Below are 19,947 nucleotides of genomic sequence, written 5' to 3'. Positions count from 1 at the left end.
ACTTCAACATGCAAATGCCAGAGACTGAGTCTGATTAGTAAAAACCCCGCAGGAGGTGGGTTTGAAATTCACTAGGCATGGCCATCGTCAATATGACAATTATTGTCTCTTGCCATAGACAATAATGACACTTTGTTCAAAAGTAGGTTATTTTTAACTGAATTTCCTATCATAAAAAATGAAAACTAATCCTTGCCTTTTGGTCAATCTCTAGTTTCTTCCAAGTAATCATTCAAAGAAAGTAGGAGAAAACATATATACATGTGGAACCAGATGCTTCTACCACCGGTTCTACCAGTAGTGACCGTGTGAAAGTAAAGTGTTAATCTCCATATTTATATTTCTTATACGAGCTAGGAAACAGAACAGCATGATCCTATTTCTGGCAGGCATACAGATCCAGAGAAGATTCGTAGTCCTTAAATATAGGTCTCTTTATCACACATTGAATCATTATCAATAAATTTCATGACCTTATACAAAATCATCAGTGTCCAAGTGGACCCAACAAACTCAGAGAGAAACCCTAGAGGTGATGCTAGGTTGGAGAGAGCTACTTTTCCTGGCCTTGGGGAATTACATCTACACAGAGCTTTATAACATCTAAAAAGAATGCCATGGAATGATATAAAATCAAAACTTGACCAGTGGACACCCTCTGCTCTCACCCTCACTAAGTTGGGGGCAGTCTCAAATAACAATTCCAACTTAAAGCATTGGCTAGTGATTTCTATTTTTTTTAATTTCCCTTCAAACATTTGTTTTCTCTCCCCTAGACTCACTTCTAAGACTTGCCTTCCCACGAAAGGGAAGATTCCAAGATTCCTTCTCCTCTCTCTCACCATAGGCAACCCTCCCTGCCTTTGAGAACACTGAGCTCTGGAGTCCAGAACTCATCCTCAAGCATGACCACCAGGGTCTTTTTTCATCCTCATTTCAAAATCACAACATACAATGTCAGTAGCCCAATACTCTTTTACTCACTCACAGGATCTTCAAATGTTATTCAAAGCAAAAGTGAAAAGTGTTAGGGACCCAGTGATCAGTGAAATGCAGGAAGTGCAAGGTCTGTCTTTAATGGAAAGAACCCAGGTGGAAAACCCTGCAATCAAAGACCAGGAAACTAACCAATGTGACATGAGAAGATGGGCATAAGTTTTACTTAATAAATCAAAAGATTTACAAATACCACGTAAATAACTGTCTCTATCTTGAGTATTCCCTAAACTCTACAGAAAAGGAAGTCATGACTCTTTTGAGCAGTTCCCCCTTTCTCATCATTTTCCTCTGTGTCTCAACTTATATAATCACTTTGCCACCAAAGCCCAAGATTGTTTCTGTTTTCTATATTCCCACCCTCCTATATTTTCATAGCTGTCAGAGAAAATTATTTTTACTTCTAAAACCTCTAAAGTACATGCTTTATTATTTAACTTAGCCCTCCCTCCCAAAAAACAGCCACTGAAGAAGAAAGAACTCTCTTTTCAACTTCTGAAGTTCCTCCCCATTCATAATTGGATTCAGAATAAATCTTGGTCAAAGCATACCAGCAAATTAGAGCAAAGTCACTCTCAGATGAAATGAATTTTAAGTGACATATTCAAACATATTAAGGATTAAGTTCTTTCAAGTGAAATAAGTCCAGAAGTGCAAGGATGAAGCTTAGCCAAACACTAGGCTAAGACTCAGGATAAAAAATTAATTAGACATAGTCCCTAGCTGAGAAAATTGCAGTCTAGGATAATAAATAATATATATAGAAACACAAAGGTATAATATGTAAACATAATGTATAGACACTGAGCAAAATTATTTAAAATTTACATATAGGCATTCGAGATGGAAAATATACATTTCAGCACAAAATTCAGCATGGTTCCAAATCCAAGAATTCAAGTTAATCATATTCCCATATTATGTGATCATATCACTAAGCTACATCCCCTCAAGTCTGTAAGCAATTAACAGCCTGTTTCATTTCTATGGCAATAATAATGGAATCACCCTTGAAGGCAGGTGAAGGGGGGAAATGCTGCTTATAACTAATTATTAATGACCATAATGTCAAGTTCCTGTGTAGGAAGTACAAGTTGAACTAGTACTTCACATGATCTTTGACAATGTGGTTACATGTCAAAAGTATAACTAAAACTACATTTGTAAGGTGCTAAATGAGAAGAACATGCAGCCAAGAATGCTTTATCCAGCAAGGCTGTCACTTAGAATGGATGGAGAGATGCAGAGCTTCCAAGACCAGCAGAAACTGAAAGAATATGTGACCACTAAGCCGGTCCTGCAAGAAGTACTAAGGGGGTTTCTATAAAAGGAGAAAGACCCCAAGAGTGATATACAACAGAAATTTACAGAGACAATCAATAGAAACAAGACTTCACAGGCAACATGATGATAATAAATTCATATCTTTTAATAATCACTCTCAACATGAATGGCTTAAATGCTCCCATAAAATGGCACAGGGTTGCAGATTGGATAAAAAGACAGGACCCATCCAGATGCTGTCTACAAGAGACTCATTTTGAACATAAAGATACATCCAGACTGAAAGTAAAGGGATGGAGATCCATCTTCCATGCCAATGAACCTCAAAAGAAAGCTGGGGTAGCAATTCTTATATCAGACAAATTAGATTTTAAACTAAAGACTGTAGTTAGAGACACAGAAGGACACTGTATCATTCTTAAAGGGTCTATCCAACAAGAAGATCTAACAACTGTAAATATCTATGCCCCCAACATGGGAGCAGCCAACTACATAAGCCAACTGTTAACCAAAATAAAGAGTCACATTGATAACAATACGTTAATTGTAGGAGACCTCAATACTCCACTCTCAGCAATAGACAGATCATCTAAGCAGAAAATCAACAAAGAAACAAGAGCTTTGAATGACACACTGGACCAAATGGACCTCATAGATATACACAGAACATTCCACCCTAAAATAACGGAATATTCATTCTTCTTGAGTGCACATGGAACTTTCTCCAGAAGAGACCACATACTGGGTCACAAATCAGATCTCAACCGATACCAAAAGATTGAGATTATTCCCTGCATATTCTCAGACCATTATGCTTTAAAACTGGAACTCAATCACAAGAAAAAAATTTGGAAGAAATTCAAACACTTAGAAGCTAAAGACCACTCTGCTCAAGAATGTTTGGGTCAACCAGGAAATCAAAGAAGAACTTAAACAATTCATGGAAACCAATTAGAACAAAAACACATTGGTCCAAAACCTATGGGATACTGCAAAGGCGGTCCTAAGGGGGAAATACACAGCCATCCAAGCCTCACTCAAAAAAATAGAAATATCCCAAATTCATCAACTACCTTTACACCTTAAAGAACTAGAGAAAAAGCAACAAATGATGCCTAAGCCATGCATTAGAAGAGAAATAATTAAGATTAGAGCAGAGATCCCCCCGGCTTCAGGTCTTTTCTGATCTGTTTAGAGTATATTTTCTGGGGACGTTGTTACCCTGTTAGCATTTTGTTCTCTCATTCATCTGTTCTCCTCTGGACAAAATGACAAGACAGAAAAAAATCACCTCAACAAAAAGAACAAGAGGTAGTACCAACTGCCAGGGACCTACTCAATATGGACATTAGTACGATGTTGGATCTAGAGTTCAGAATCATCACTTTAAAGATACTAGCTGGGCTTGAAAAAAGCATGGAAGTTATTAGAGAAACCCTTTCTGGAGAAATAAAAGAACTAAAATCTAACCAAGTCGAAATCAAAAAGGCTATTAATGAGGTGCAATAAAAAATGGGGGCACTAACTGCGAGGATAAATGAGGCAGAAGAGAGAATCAGTGATATAGAACACCAAATGATGGAAAATAAAGAAGCTGAGAAAAAGAGAGATAAACAACTACTGGATCACGAGGGCAGAATTCAAGAGATAAGCGATACCATAAGACGAAACAACATTAGAATAATTGGGATCCCAGAAGAAGAAGAAAGAGAGAGAGGGGCAGACTGTATATTGGAGCAAATTATAGCGAGAACTTCCTTAATTTGGGGAAGGAAACAGGCATCAAAATCCAGGAGGCACAGAGAACCCCTTTCAAAATCAATAAAAATAGGTCAACACCCCAACATCTAACAATAAAACTTACGAGTCTCAGAGACAAAGAGAAAATCCTGAAAGCAGCTCGGGAGAAGAGATATGTAACCTACAATGGTAGAAACATTAGATTGGCAACAGACCTATCCACAGAGACCTGGCAGGCCAGAAAGGACTGGCATGATATATTCAGAGCACTAAACGAGAAAAATATGCAGCCAAGAATACTATATCCAGCTAGGCTGTCATTGAAAATAGAAGGAGAGATAAAAAGCTTCCAGGACAAACAAAAACTAAAGGAATTTGCAAACACGAAACCAGCCCTACAAGAAATATTGAAAGGGGTCCTCTAAGCAAAGACAGAGGCTAAAAGCAACATAGACCAGAAAGGAACTCAGACAATATACAGTAACAGTCACCTTACAGGCAATACAATGGCACTAAATTCCTATCTTTCAATAGTTACCCTAAATGTAAATGGGCTAAATGCCCCAATCAAAAGACACAGGCTATCAGATTGGATTAAAAAACAAGACCCATCGATATGCTGTCTGCAAGAGACTCATTTTAGACCCAAAGACACCCCCAGATTGAAAGTGAGGGGGTGGAAAACCATTTACCATGCTAATGGACACCAAAAGAAAGCTGGGGTGGCAATCCTTATATCAGACAAATTAGATTTTAAACCAAAGACTGTAATAAGAGATGAGGAAGGACACTATATCCTACTTAAAGGGTCTATCCAACAAGAAGATCTAACAATTGTAAATATCTATGCCCCTAACATGGGAGCAGCCAATTATATAAGGCAATTAATAACAAAAGCAAAGAAACACATTGACAACAATACAATAATAGTGGGGGACTTTAACACCCCCCTCACTGAAATGGACAGATCGTCTAAGCAAAAGATCAACAAGGAAATAAAGACTTTAAATGACACACTGGACCAAATGGACTTCACAGACATATTCAGAACATTCCATCCCAAAGCAACGGAATACACATTCTTCTCTAGTGCCCGTGGAACATTCTCCAGAACAGATCACATCCTAGGTCACAAATCAGGTCTCAATCGGTAGCAAAAGATTGGGATCATTCCCTGCCTATTTTCAGACCACAATGCTTTGAAACTAGAACTCAATCACAAGAGGAAAGTCAGAAAGAACTCAAATACATGGAGGCTAAAGAGCATCCTACTAAAGCATGAATGGGTCAACCAGGAAATTAAAGAAGAATTAAAAAAATTCATGGAAACCAATGAAAATGAAAACACAACTGTTCAAAATCTTTGGGATGCAGCAAAGGCAGTCCTAAGAGGAAAGTATATAGCAATACAAGCCTTTCTCAAGAAACAAGAAAGGTCTCAAGTACACAACCTAACCCTACACCTAAAGGAGCTGGAGAAAGAAGAACAAATAAAGCCTAAACCCAGCAGGAGAAGAGAAATAATAAAGATCAGAGCAGAAATCAATGAAATAGAAACCAAAAGAACAGTAGAACAGATCAATGAAACTAGGAGCTGGTTCTTTGAAAGAATTAACAAGATTGATAAACCCCTGGCCAGACTTATCAAAAAGAAAAGAGAAATGACCCAAATCAACAAAATCATGAATGAAAGAGGAGAGATCACAACCAATACCAAAGAAATACATACAATTATAAGAACATATTATGAGCAACTCTATGCCAGCAAATTAGACAACCTGGAAGAAATGGATGCATTCCTAGAGATGTATCAACTACCAAAACTGAACCAGGAAGAAATAGAAAACCTGAACAGACCTATACCCACTAAGGAAATTGAAGCAGTCATCAAAAATCTCCCAACAAACAAAAGCCCAGGGCCAGATAGATGGCTTCCCAGGGGAATTCTACCAAACATTTCAAGAAGAATTAATACCTATTCTTCTGAAACTGTTCCAAAAAATAGAAATGGAAGGAAAACTTCCAAACTCGTTTTATGAGGCCACCATTACCTTGATCCCAAAACCAGACAAAGACCCCATCAAAAAGGAGAATTACAGACCAATATCCTTGATGAACATGGATGCAAAAATTCTCACCACTATACAGCCAATAGGATCCAACAGTACATTAAAAGGATTATTCACCACGACCAAGTGGGATTTATCCCTGGGCTGCAAGGTTGGTTCAACATCCGCAAATCAATCAACATGATACATTAACAAAAGAAAGAACATGAATCATATGATCCTCTCAATAGATGCAGAAAAAGCATTTGACAAAGTACAGCACCCTTTCTTGATCAAAACTCTTCAGAGTATAGGGATAGAGGGTGCATACCTCAATATCATAAAAGCCATCTATGAAAAACCTACAGCGAATATCATTCTCAATGGGGAAAAACTGAGAGCTTTCCCCCTAAGGTCAGGAATGCGGCAGGGATGTCCACTATCACCACTGCTATTCAACATAGTATTACAAGTCCTAGCCACAGGAATCAGACAACAAAAAGAAATCAAAGGCATCCAAATCGGCAAAGAAGAAGTCAAACTCTCACTCTTTGCAGATGATATGATACTTTCTATGGAAAACCCAAAAGACTCCACCCCAAAACTGCTAGAACTCATACAGGAATTCAGTAAAGTGGCAGGATATAAAATCAATGCACAGAAATCAGTGGCATTCCTATACACCAACAACAAGACAGAAGAAAGAGAAATTAAGGAATCAATCCCATTTACAATTACACCCAAAACCATAAGATACCTAGGAATAAATCTAACCAAAGAAGCAAAGGATCTGTACTCAGAAAACTATAAAATACTCATGAAAGAAATTGAGGAAGACACAAAGAAATGGAAAAATGTTCCATGCTCATGGATTGGAAGAACAAATATTGTGAAGATGTCAATGCTACCGAGAGCAATCTACACATTCAATGCAATCCCCATCAAAATACCATCCACTTTTTTCAAAGAAATGGAACAAATAATCCTAAAATTTGTATGGAACCAGAAAAGAACCCGAATAGACAGAGGAATGTTGAAAAAGAAAAGCAAAGCTGGCGGCATCACAATTCTGGACTTCCAGCTCTATTACAAAGCTGTCATCATCAAGACAGTATGGTACTGGCACAAAAACAGACACATAGATCAATGGAACAGAATAGAGAGCCCAGAAATGGACCCTCAACTCTATGGTCAACTAATCTTCGACAAACCAGGAAATAATGTCCAATGGAAAAAAGACAGTCTCTTCAACAAATGGTGTTGGCAAAATTGGACAGCCACATGCAGAAGAATGAAACTGGACCATTTCCTTACACCACACACAAAAATAGACTCAAGATGGTTGAAAGACCTCAATGTGAGACAGGAGTCCATCAAAATCCTAAAGGAGAACACAGGCAGCAACCTCTTCGACCTCAGCCACAGCAACTTCTTAATAGAAACATCGCCAAAGGCAAGGGAAGCAAGGGCAAAAATGAACTCTCGGGACTTCATCAAGATAAAAAGCTTTTGCACAGCAAATGAAACAGTCAACAAAACCAAAAGACAACCGACAGAATGGGAGAAGATATTTGCAAATGACATATCAGATAAAGGGCTAGTATCCAAAATCTATAAAGAACTTATCAAACTCAACACCCAAAGAACAAAGAATCCAATCAAGAAATGGGCAGAAGACATGAACAGACATTTCTCCAAAGAAGACATCCAAATGGCCAACAGACACATGAAGAAGTGCTCAACATCACTCGGCCTCAGGGAAATCCAAAACAAAATCTCAATGAGATACCACCTCACACCAGTCAGAATGGCTAAAATTAACAAGTCAGGAAACCACAGATGTTGGTGGGGATGCGGAGAAAGGGGAACCCTCCTACACTGTTGGTGGGAATGCAAGCTGGTGCAACCACTCTGGAAAACAGTATGGAGGTTCCTCAAAAAGTTGAAAATAGAGCTACCATACGATCCAGCAATTGGACTACTGGGTATTTACCCCAAAGATACAAATGTAGGGATCCTAAGGGGTACATACACCCCGATGTTTATAGCACCAATGTCCACAATAGCCAAACTGTGGAAAGAGCCAAGATGTCCATTGACAGATGAATGGATAAAGAAGAGGTGGTATATATATACAATGGAATATTATGCAGCCATCAAAAGGAATGAGATCTTGCCATTTGCAACGACATGGATGGAACTGGAGGGTGTTATGCTGAACGAAATAAGTCAATCAGAGAAAGACATGTATCATATGACCTCACTGATATGAGGAATTCTTAATCTCAGGAAACAAACTGAGGTTTGCTGGAGTGGGGGGTGGGGTGGGAGGGATGGGGTGGCTGGGTGATAGACATTGGGTAGGGTATGTGCTATGGTGAGTGCTATGAATTGTGCAAGACTGTTGAATCACATATCTGTTCCTCTGAAACAAATAATGCAATATATGTTAAGAAAAAAAAAAGAAGATAGTAGGAGGGGAAGAATGAAGGGGGGGAAATCGGAGGGGGAGACGAACCATGAGAGATGATGGACTCTGAAAAACAAACTGAGGGTTCTAGAGGGGAGGGGGGTGGGGGGATGGGTTAGCCTGGTGATGGGTATTAAAGAGGGCACGTTCTGCATGGAGCACTGGGTGTTATGCACAAACAATGAATCATGGAACACTACATCAAAAACTAATGATGTAATGTATGGTGATTAACATAACAATAAAAAATTTTTTAAAAAAAGATTAGAGCAGAGATCAATGGATTAGAAACCAGAAACACAGTAGATCAGATCAACAAAACTAGAAGCTGGTTCTTTGAAAGAATTAATAAGATTGGTAAACCACTGGCCAGACTTATCCAAAAGAAAAGAGAAAGGACCCAAACTAATAAAATTATGAATGAAAGGGGAGAGATCACGACTAACACCAAGGAAATAGAAACAATTATTAGAAATTATTATCAACAACCTGTGCCAATAAATTAAGCAACCTGGAAGAAATGGATGCCTTCCTGGAAACCTGAAACAGGAAGAAATTGACAACCTGAATAGGCCAATAATCAGTAACGAGATTGAAGCAGTGATCAAAAACCTCCCAAAAAAACAAGAGTCCAGGGCCTGATGGATTCCCTGAGGAGTTCTACCAAACATTCAAAGAAGAAATAATACCTATTCTCCTGAAGCTGTTTCAAAAAATAGAAACAGAAGGAAAGCTTCCAGACTCATTCTATGAGGCCAGTATTACCTTAATCCCCAAACCAGGCAAAGACCCCATCAAAAAGGAGAATTTCAGACTGATATCCCTGAAGAACATGGAGTCCAAAATTCTCAACAAAATCCTAGCTAATAGGATCCGACAATACATTAAAAGGATCATCCACCACGACCAAGTGGGATTTATCCCTGGGATGCAAGGGTGGTTCAACATTTGCAAATCAATGTGATAGAACACATTAATAAGAGGAGAGAGAAGAACCATATGGTCCTCTCAATTGATGCAGAAAAAGCATTTGACAAAATACAGCATCCTTTCCCAATTAAAACTCTTCAGAGTATAGGGATAGAGGGAACATTCCTCAAGTTCATAAAATCCATCTATGAAAAACCCACAGCGAATACCATCCTCAGAAACAAAAATGAACTTTTGGGACTTCATCAAGATAAAAAGCTTCTGCACAGCAAAGGAAACAGTCAACAAAACAAAGAGGCAACCCACAGAATGGGAGAAGCTATTTGCAAATGACACTACAGAAAAAGGGCTGATATCCAAGACCTATAAAGAACTTCTCAAACTCAACACCCAAAAAGCAAATAATCAAGTCAAAAAATGGGCAGAAGACATGAACAGACACTTCTCTGAAGAAGATATGCAAATGGCTAACAGACACATGAAAAAATGTTCATCATCATTAGCCATCAGGGAAATTCAAATCAAAACCACATTGAGATACCACCTTACACCAGTTAGAATGGCAAAAATTGACAGGGCAAGAAACAACAAATGTAGGCGAGGATGTAGAGAAAAGGGAACCCTCTTACACTGTTGGTGGGAATGCAAGTTGGTACAGCCACTTTGGAAAACAGTGTGGAGGTTCCTCAAAAAATTAAAAATAGAGCTACTCTATGACCCAGCAATTGTACTCCTGGGTATTTACCCCAAAGACACAGATGTAGTGAAAAGAAGGGCCATATGTACCCCAATGTTCATAGCAGCCATGTCAGCAATAGCCAAATTGTGGAAAGAGCCGAGATGCCCTTCAATAGATGAATGGATAAAGAAGATGTGGTCCATATATACAATGGAATATTACTCAGCCATCAGAAAGGATGAATACCCAACTTTTACATCAACTTGGATGGGACTGGAGGAGATTATGCTAAGTGAAATAAGTCAAGCAGAGAAGTCAATTATCATATGGTTTCACTTATTTGTGGAACATAAGGAATAGCATGGAGGACATTAGGAGAAGGAAGGGAAAAATGAAGGGGGGAAGTCAGAGGGGGAGACGAACCATGAGAGACTACAGATTCCGAGAAACAAACTAAGGGTTTTAGAGGGGAGGGGGATGGGGGGATGGGTTAGCCTGGTGATGGGTATTAAGGAGGGCATGTACTGCATGGAGCACTGGGTGTTATACAAAAACAATGAATCATGGAACACTACATCAAAAACTAATGACATACTGTTTGGTGACTAACATAACATAATAAAATAAAATTAAGTTTTAAAAAATAATAATAAAACTACATTTGTCCATGTGTCTGCAAGATTTCATGTGTGGTGTCATTCTCTGGGTCTCAGCCTGTATACTGAGAAATGAAATTCAAGGAGAAAAGCTAAAGCTCCTGGTTGATGTGTAGGGCAGAAACCCAGTCTCACCACTGGGGAGTCAGAGTGACGCTCTGCCCTTTCTGTTTTCACTGTAAGAAGCAGGGTTGTGTTCCATGAGAGACGATGGACTCTGAAAAACAAACTGAGGGTTCTAGAGGGGAGGGGGGGTGGGAGGATGGGTTAGCCTGGTGATGGGTATTGAGGAGGGCACGTTCTGCATGGAGCACTGGGTGTTATGCACAAACAATGAATCATGGAACACTACATCAAAAACTAATTATGTAATGTATGGTGATTAACATAACAATAAAAAATTTTTTTAAAAAGCAGGGTTGTGTTGTCTGTAAAAGGCACTGCAACCTGAATCCTATCTTTGCCACTTCCCAGCTGTGTGGTCTTGTATAAGTCACTTAACCTTGTGACCCCCAGGTTGCTCATTTGGAAAAATGGGACAAAAGTATCCAACTTAAGAGGTTGCCACAAGGGTTAAAAATAATGTCTGCAGTTTATCTGACCCGGTGTCTACAACATAGTAAGCACACTATCACTATCAACGATTCAAACAAGGACAAGCTCAGACAAAATGCTTGTAATATACATTAAAGGAATCCTTGCTAAAAATTTCCATATGAGGCCAAGGTCCCTGGCATTTCCACTTAACACATCTCCACCCTCTCAAGAAATGAAACAAATGGATTATGGCATCTCTCATCAAGCTGAGTCTGCATTTGATTGCTGCATCCTTTCTATAGCTATTGTGAGTGAGAATACAGTTTCTGTAAATGTCTTGCTTAAGACCCCTTTATTTAGAATTCCCATTGGTGGGGCACTTGGGTGGCTCAGTCGTTGGGCATCTGCCTTCGGCTCAGGTCGTGATCCCGGGGCCCTGGGATCGAGCCCCACATCAGGCTCCCTGCTCAGGGGGAAGCCTGCTTCTCCCTCTCCCACTCCCCCTGCTTGTGTTCCCTCTCTCACTGTGTCTCCCTCTGTCAAATAAATAAATAAAAAATCTTTAAAAAAAAAAAAAAAAGAAAAGGAATCCCATTGGCCTGCTCCTTGTGACATGTATAGGCTGGGGAAAAATATGTCCCTTCACATGTGTCCCTTCTACAGTAAGGTAAAAGGAAGCTGGAATTGGATTTCACCCTGGGTTCATCATTCCTGTCCCTGGGAAAGTAAAGAAATAAATAAATAAAAAGGGTCACACAGTCCTTCTCCTTGCCAGAACTGACACTGAGTATTCCCTATAGAGGCCTGACATGGGCTTCGGGTGAAGTCCTCCGCATTTGCCCCCACATCACCCGGGGCACTGCTGGCTCCAGCTCAAGGACCGTGCACAGGCTTAGAGAACCTCACTTTCTGGGAAGCTAGAGTCAAGGCAGAGAATATCTGGATATTAGAGTGGGGGGCAGGGGTTGAGAGTGCAAGCAGTGACAGAATTTTAATATACAAAAAATCAATTGTATTTTGATACATTAGCAATGCTGGAGGTTGAGCAGCAAGCAATCAGACAAGGCTCCTGATTCCACAGAGTTTACTAAGAAGGTAATTCTTATGTAAAGGAAGAGCTGCTGAAAATACTGTAATACTCTACTCAAAAATAGCATTTTTCAATGTTTAAGGGGTCCTCTTTCTGAATTAGAAAGAAAGAAACCATGTAACATCCCAATCCTAATCTGAGATTTTAAAATCCTTGAGAGTTCAAATTCCTGTATCAATCTGGAAAACGCATTTTTTTTTTAATTTTAAAGATTTTATTTATTTATTTGACAGAGACAGAGAGATAGAGAGCGCACAAGCAGAGGGAGCGGGAGAGGGAGAAGCAGGCTCCCCACTGAGCAGGGAGCCCAATGCGGGGCTCAATCCCAGGACCCTGGGATCATGACCTGACCCAAAGACAGACACTTAACTGACTGAGCCACCCAGGCGCCCCCTGGAAAATGCATTTATTCCCCACCTTCCACCAGTGCATTTCACAACTGCTTTGAAACTATATTCCACTAGAAGATAGACTAGATCGTGGTCAGATGGTTTACATTTAGTTTTCTAAAGGAAACAAGTAGGAAATATAAGTGAAGAACTTTAAGAAGCTCAAGGCTGAGGGTGACGAACGATTAATTTATCCACTCAACAATCACTCATTGCTTTCCTACAGTGCATAAAACACTGGACAGTGCAGAGAATCCAAGCAATGGAATAATCTGGAAGAGAAAATATCTTGTGACAACCTATCTCCACTCCACCCCGATTTCTTTTTCGTATAACAAATATGTAATGGGCACAATTATTCAATTATTTCTATACTAATGAGTTTTCAGTATGCATAAATCATTTACTGGTTGAGCTGGTCAAAAAAGGGGGGGGCATGATATTTTGAGTGAAGAGAGTGAACTTTTCAACTGCAACACCCATTTCATGACCTATAAAAGGCCAGCCTTTTTGCCTTACTGACACTGCTTCTTCTCAGGTTGTGGCCCCCATCCCAGGGCTGTGGATCTTTCCAGCAACACCATGTCTCTCTCAGTGCACACCTCTGGGCTGTCCCGGCGGCTGTCTTCCCAGAGCAGAGCCAGGGGCACGTCTGCTTCCATTGTTGGCAGTAGCTATGGGGGGAGCACCTTTGGCTTTGGAGACAGCTGTGGGGGAGGCTTTTCTACTGCTTCCATGTTTGGTTCTAGTTCTGGCTTTGGTGGTGGCTCTGGAATTTCCCTTGCAGGAGGACTGGGCACTGCTTACGGGGGAGCCCTGGGAGGTGGCTTTGGAGGTCTTGGAGGTGGCTTTGGTGGCCTGGGAATTGGATTTGGGGGAAGCCCAGGAGGTGGCTTTGGAGGTATTCTCTCTGGCAATGATGGAGGCCTTCTTTCCGGATCAGAAAAGGAAACCATGCAAAATCTTAATGACAGATTGGCTTCCTATCTGGATAAGGTTCGAGCTCTAGAAGAGGCTAATACTGAGCTAGAAAACAAAATTAGAGAATGGTATGAAACACGAGAATCTGGGACTGGAGACCCCGGGTCACAGAGTGATTACAGTAAATATTATCCATTGATCGAAGACCTCAGGAATGAGGTAAGAATATGGTTTTTGAAGGGGCTTTGGGGATTATTTTTTATTTTTCTTTTTTGCTATTATAATATTTTACAATGACAAACTGCCTAAAACTTAAGGTATTTCTCAATTTGACTGTATTGGGAGCAATTTCTCATCTCAAGATACTTAGTTTCATTTTATCATTTATCATAAAAAGTGTATTTCCACTACCTTTCTGCAAAAAAATGTTTCTCAATTTTTAAATAAAATGTTATAAATATGTTTTCTTTTAAAAAGTTAAACTGTCTTAAACTCTTAATAAAATAGCATGTTAACATCACCTAAAAATTTCTTTTCAGAAATGCACTCACATAATACTAGTATTTTACAACTTCATCTTTTGTGTTTTCCCCTATTTTGCCAGATCATTTCTGCCAGCATCGGAAATGCCCAGGTCATCTTGCAGATCGACAATGCAAGACTGGCTGCCGAAGACTTCAGAATGAAGTGAGTACAACAAAAGAAAGACTAATGATAATTGATATGTCTCATCATTTCTTCTTATTCCCTATTTTCCTGCCTTTGTTGATGGCAAATGTTTCAAACCCTCTGCAGTACTCATGCTCCACACATTTGTTGTTTTGGTAAATTTACACTGGGCATTCTAGGAAGAAAGCAGATTCAAACACAATTCACATTCACGTGCTTAATTATAAGCTACTTAAACCTAGGGCTACAATCACCACCATGCTTGTAATTTGCTTTTGGCTCATAATGCAACATGATATTTACACCAATGTCCTAAACCTCAATCTTCCATGTATCAAAATGAATTAATAATGTTTTTACCTGCAAGTGAAATTATCTTTTTCCTAATGACACATACCACAAAAATATTAACCACACACCTATTTTTATATTCTTTCCTCTTCTCCCATATTCCACCCTCCCACACATAAGAGAGAAACACTAACGCTTGTTTTGCTCCATGAAATCTCCATGCAGGATGTTGCAGTGGTGAATGATCCTGATAAAAGCTATTAGAGAAGTACCAATGTCCTAAATTAAATCATGAATAAAAGTTAAGCAAAAAAAATTACTTTTTTATTTTCAACTGCTTTTAGGATTCCATCAGAAACTCCACCTGGAGACGGGCTACTACTGTTTATAGCCAGGGCAGCCAGCCAAAAGGGGAAACTGTTCCCTCGGATGCAGGGCTACTGAGGTTCATTGCTGGGAGAAAAGTCTCACCTCACAATTTTCTCGCTTCTTTCCAACTGAGCAGTAAACTATTATGAAAAAAAAGGAAAGAAAAATGTTAAAAAGTAAACAGAGCATCATACGTTACAATGCTACCACCTCTACATAATCACTTCCACCAGGACACAAAACAGCCCTGAAGATGATGGCAGAGGCCTTATTCAAATGGGTACGTTGACTCCAGAAACTGTTTTGCGCTTGGTTTTCAGGTATGAGACTGAGCAGGCCCTGCGCCAGAGTGTGGAGGCCGACATCAACGGCCTGCGCCGGGTGCTGGACGAGCTGACCCTGGCCAGAGCTGACCTGGAGATGCAGATCGAGAGCCTAACAGAAGAACTGGCCTACCTGAAAAAGAACCATGAAGAGGTAGGCAGATTTCTAAGCTGCTTTTTTTCCTCCCGAATCCAAAAATTACAATTTCAAATTTACAATCCAGAGTTAGAACAGATATGGATGATACATGATACCCCTGTTAAATTGGCTATTTGTTTTGAATTTCAGGGTGTATGTGTATGTGTGGTGGTGGTGGTGGGATTGATGGTGGTTCCTGTTGAAGTTTAACAGATTAGAGGTGCTTTCTGATTTTGTCATTTTCATCATTAGATAAGGACAACCAGAATTTTAATTGTCCTAATTTAGTGATTTTTAAAAATATAGTATTTTTGAAGTTCAAAAACAAAAGTCTGCCAATAATACATAATGCTATATACGTTTGAGAAACTGGTTATGCCCAGTGTAAAACACACAATAAACTCTAGTATGCCGCATAGTATATCAAAAGCTGGTGTATAAACAGACATTAATCAGGACCCCGGCAATGGCTTCCAAAGAGCCTTCTATTGAAAATCAATGACTATGGTACAAACAGTGTGCAAGCCTTGGCCCTGTCTGCAGCCCCAGTTTGGCAGCTGTGGTTGAAACCCCGCTATAACTTTTCCACCAGGCCTTCCCTTCTTTGTAAAGGCCCTGGACCCCCAAGAAGCAGGGCCAACTCATCCATTTGCCATGGTAGGCACAGCCCCTAGGGCCCATGGTAAGTTTAGGGACCCAAGACAAGGTCTTAAGTTCTTTCAAGTTAAAAGAAAAATATGAATTTGTAGGTTAAAAAAAAAGTTTTAATATATTGTATTATTTCGGTCGCCAACATGGTCATAAAATATACGTTTAATGTCTTCTCTGTTGGAAGAGCCCCACGAAAGTTGTAACGGGCCTCTGCGCCCCTCTTCTCATTCGCTGTCCCCAGGAGCTCCAAAGCTTCCGGGCAGGTGGCCCAGGGGAGATCAGCGTGGAAATGGACGCTGCTCCGGCGGTGGACCTCACCAAGCTCCTCAACAACATGAGGGCGCAGTATGAAGCCATCGCTGAGCAGAATCGTAAGGATGCAGAGACCTGGTTCATTGAAAAGGTACCACAAACAAAAACAAAAGGCTTTGCCACATTTGCAGAAAAGATCCACGGGAGCAGCGCGCGCTCACGTCCCTTCGCCCCTCTTTGCCGTGGCAGAGTGGGGAGCTCAGGAAGGAGATCAGCACCAACACCGAGCAGCTTCGGTCCAGCAAGAGCGAGGTCACCGACCTAAGGCGCGCAGTTCAAAACCTGGAGATCGAGCTCCAGTCCCAGCTGGCCACGGTAGGGCGTGCACACGCAGCATCATTTCTACTTCCAAAGAAAACGTGGCATCCGCGTTGGTAAGGTCATTGGCCGGCTGCCTTCCTCTGAACGGTCCCCTCCATTGTTCTGTCTCTGCCATTTCCCTCCCACGTGCAGAAGAAATCCCTGGAGGTCTCGCTGGCCCAAGTGGAGGGCGACTACTGCGGCCAGCTGTCCCAGGTGCAGCAGCTCATCGGCAGCCTGGAGGAGCAGCTGCTCCAGGTGCGCGCCGACACCGAGCACCAGGACGCCGACCACCAGCGGCTGCTGAACGCCAAGGCCCGCCTGGAGCTGGAGATCGAGACCTACCGCCGCCTCCTGGATGGCGAGGCCCAAGGGTGAATAGACAGGTTCAAATAGGTTGAAAATAACTTCAGTGGCTGACCAACAGTGGCCACCTGATGTGTTTGGGGCGATAGAAGGAAGGGTTCTTTCGTTGATGGGAAACACCACATCTCCTAACAGTGTGCCTTGGATTTATTCAATGTTCTACACTTTGCAAAGTGTTGTCACGAGTTATCTTATTTGATCATTCATAAAATCCTGGGATAATGGCACCACAGACAGAGGCATACCGAAAACGAGCACTAGAGAAGTCACCCAGTAGAGTTCTGATATCAATGCCCCAATGCAAAGAATGACACATCAAACAACAGCCACCCAAATCACCTCACAACGCTACTGCAGTGAACTTTCCAAAAGCAGCAGCCTGGACTAGTGGGAAGAGCCCAAGGCTGTAAATCAGGAAATCTAAGTTCTGCCAGTTTGCTTCACTTTGAGAGCCCGTTTTAGGCAGGGTTTGAAGATAAAAGTCCACGGCACTAACTGATTACTCTCAGGGTGCATTATTCAATCGTTGTTCATCAAGAAATTTAGACTACCTTCTCTATTTAACCATAGTTTTATGTACATTTTCAGCTTAAATAGCTAACTCTTTATTTCTCCTCCTCCCAGAAAGCATCATGTGGTATCATCTCTTGTTTTCTTTACAGTGATGGTTTCGATGAAACTTTAGATGTGACAGACTCCAAACCTCAAACACAATCGGTCGACTCCTCTAAAGGTATGTAGATTCCCTAAGAATCACTTAGAATAAGTCAGAATCACACTTATGAATGACTAAAATGATAAGATCTCTTGAATATTGCAGTATTATTAATTTAAACTATATTTGCATTCTGAGCCAAGGAAAAATATTTATGCATTCCTGCAGAAAAATGAGTAGATTATACTGTATTAAAACTTCTGGCAAGCCCAGAAGGAAAACAATCTACTCTACAAAGAAGTGTTATGAACATTATAACCACTTTTTAAATTTTTAAAAAGAAAAATATTTTCATTTGTGCATAAGACGACACTATTGAATACATTTCATTTTCACTGAATAAAATGCATTGCTTGAATGCAAAAGTCACTTTTGAAAGTTTAAATTAGATGGACTCTATCTGCCAATATCTCATTTAAGGTTTAAGTTAAACAACGACCAGCTTTGGTTGAATATGTGAAACACTAACTCTTGCCCCTTTATTTCATTTTTATCTTTAGACCAAACTAAATCCCGGAAAATCAAGACAATTGTGCAGGAAGTGGTGAACGGTGAAGTGGTCTCATCTCAAGTTCAGGAAGAACTAATGTAAAATTTCACAAGATCTGCCCCATAGTTGTTCCTCAGGAACAGGAAATTTACAAGTAGAAATTATCCCTTTCTGAGTAAGATACTATATTAGTTCAATTCTACTTTAGTCTGTTTCATTCTCCTTGGATTCCCTATTCACTTTGAGTCCCTTTTGCTCTTTAATTACAAGTCACTGTGGCCATGTTGGTCTTCATAACAAGCCAAAATCGCCTTATATCTTTCTGGACCTGGTATAGTCTTCTAATAAACTTTCTTTTGGTGACCTGGAACATATTTTAATCACAGGATTTTGATCAAGTAGTATTGTTTTAATAGAGTTAAATAAAAGATAAATGGTAATAATGTGAAATATGTACCTTCTTGATTACAACAATAACGTCAAGAGCATAGAGAGAGGTTTGTAAAATACTACTAGTAAAGTAGACAAACACTGAGATGAAGATGTGGAGGTTGGAAATTAAGTTAAGAAGGTTCTTTTAGAAGTTCTGTCCTTTTTACATCAGCCCATCAAGGTTATAGCAAAATTACATTGTCCACTATGGGGGATAACAGTTGTCCTGTTCATTTCCTAGGACCTTCTTTCATTCAGTCAAGAAACACTTATGGAACCCCTACAGTGTGCAAGACTGGAGACTCAAAGACGAATAAGATAGGGTCTCTCCCTGGAGGAGCTCACAATTGAGGGCAGAGATAGATATCTACTAGGAATGGTGATACAGAGATATAGGGCACATAGAAGTTCAAAGGACACATGGAGGAAGAAGTGAACAATTTGTCAGGGGGCAACTAATTGTTTCATACAACAATCAACCATACAACAATTTGTCAGGGGGCAACTAATTGTTTCATACAACAATCAAACTGGGTGGCTTAGTAGGTTGGTCATCCGACTCTTGATTTTGACTCAGGTTGTGATCTCGGGGTCTTGGAATCGAGCCCCGAATTGGACTCTGTGCTCAGAGCGGAGTCTACTTGAGATTCTCTTTTTCCTTCTCATTCTGCCCCTCCCCCCACTCTCTCTCTCTCTCTCTCTCAAATTAATTAATTAATCTTTAAAAAGAAAATAAATCAACCAGGCAGAGAAGGGAAAAAGGGAACAGAGGAACACATGTAAAAAAACACAAGGGTATAAACAAACATTGCTTCGATGTCCTTTCTCCTATCTGGCACTGGTGAGGCCCAGGGTGGGGTTTCTTTTGGGGCGGATCAGACCCACAAGTCAATAACAGATATCATGTTCTGGGTTGTGGCAGGAGGTGGCCAAAGTCTAAGCCTGAGTAGATGGGGGTTCAATCTGGATTGCCAAATTCAAAACCCTAAAAGGAAAAATAAGAGCAGGATTTAATGATTAAGAGCCTGGGCTCTGAAGCCAGACTGGCTCTGCCACTTCATAACAAGTAACCTAATCTCTGTGTGATTCAGTTTCCTGATCTTTGAAGTGGGTGGGTTTTGTGGAGATTAAATGAGATAACATACATAAA

At 40.3% G+C, this 19,947-nt stretch overlaps 1 protein-coding gene across 1 annotated transcript; it reads left to right on the top strand.

Annotated features, from left to right (window-relative positions):
• Nucleotides 1-13,401: 13,401 nt before the first annotated feature.
• Nucleotides 13,402-18,467, top strand: KRT12 (keratin 12). The gene is made up of 8 exons (XM_036100645.2): nt 13,402-13,959; nt 14,345-14,427; nt 15,390-15,546; nt 16,424-16,585; nt 16,684-16,809; nt 16,948-17,168; nt 17,823-17,893; nt 18,376-18,467. The coding sequence occupies exons 1-8, from the start codon at nt 13,402-13,404 to the stop codon at nt 18,465-18,467; spliced, it is 1,470 nt and encodes a 489-aa protein (XP_035956538.1).
• The last annotated feature ends 1,480 nt before the right edge of the window (nt 18,468-19,947 follow it).

Source organism: Halichoerus grypus, chromosome 2, assembly GCF_964656455.1.
Source record: "Halichoerus grypus chromosome 2, mHalGry1.hap1.1, whole genome shotgun sequence".
Classification (NCBI taxonomy): Eukaryota; Metazoa; Chordata; class Mammalia; order Carnivora; family Phocidae; genus Halichoerus; species Halichoerus grypus.
This window is presented reverse-complemented; position numbering and strand designations above follow the sequence as displayed.

Bases quoted from the DNA above. Each gene is read 5' to 3' on its own strand.
- KRT12 (XM_036100645.2), top strand. From the start codon at position 13,402: ATGTCTCTCTCAGTGCACACCTCTGGGCTGTCCCGGCGGCTGTCTTCC. The intron at 14,428-15,389 runs GTGAGTACAACA...CTTGGTTTTCAG, and splicing joins GCCGAAGACTTCAGAATGAA to GTATGAGACTGAGCAGGCCC. The intron at 16,810-16,947 runs GTAGGGCGTGCA...TCCCACGTGCAG, and splicing joins TCCAGTCCCAGCTGGCCACG to AAGAAATCCCTGGAGGTCTC.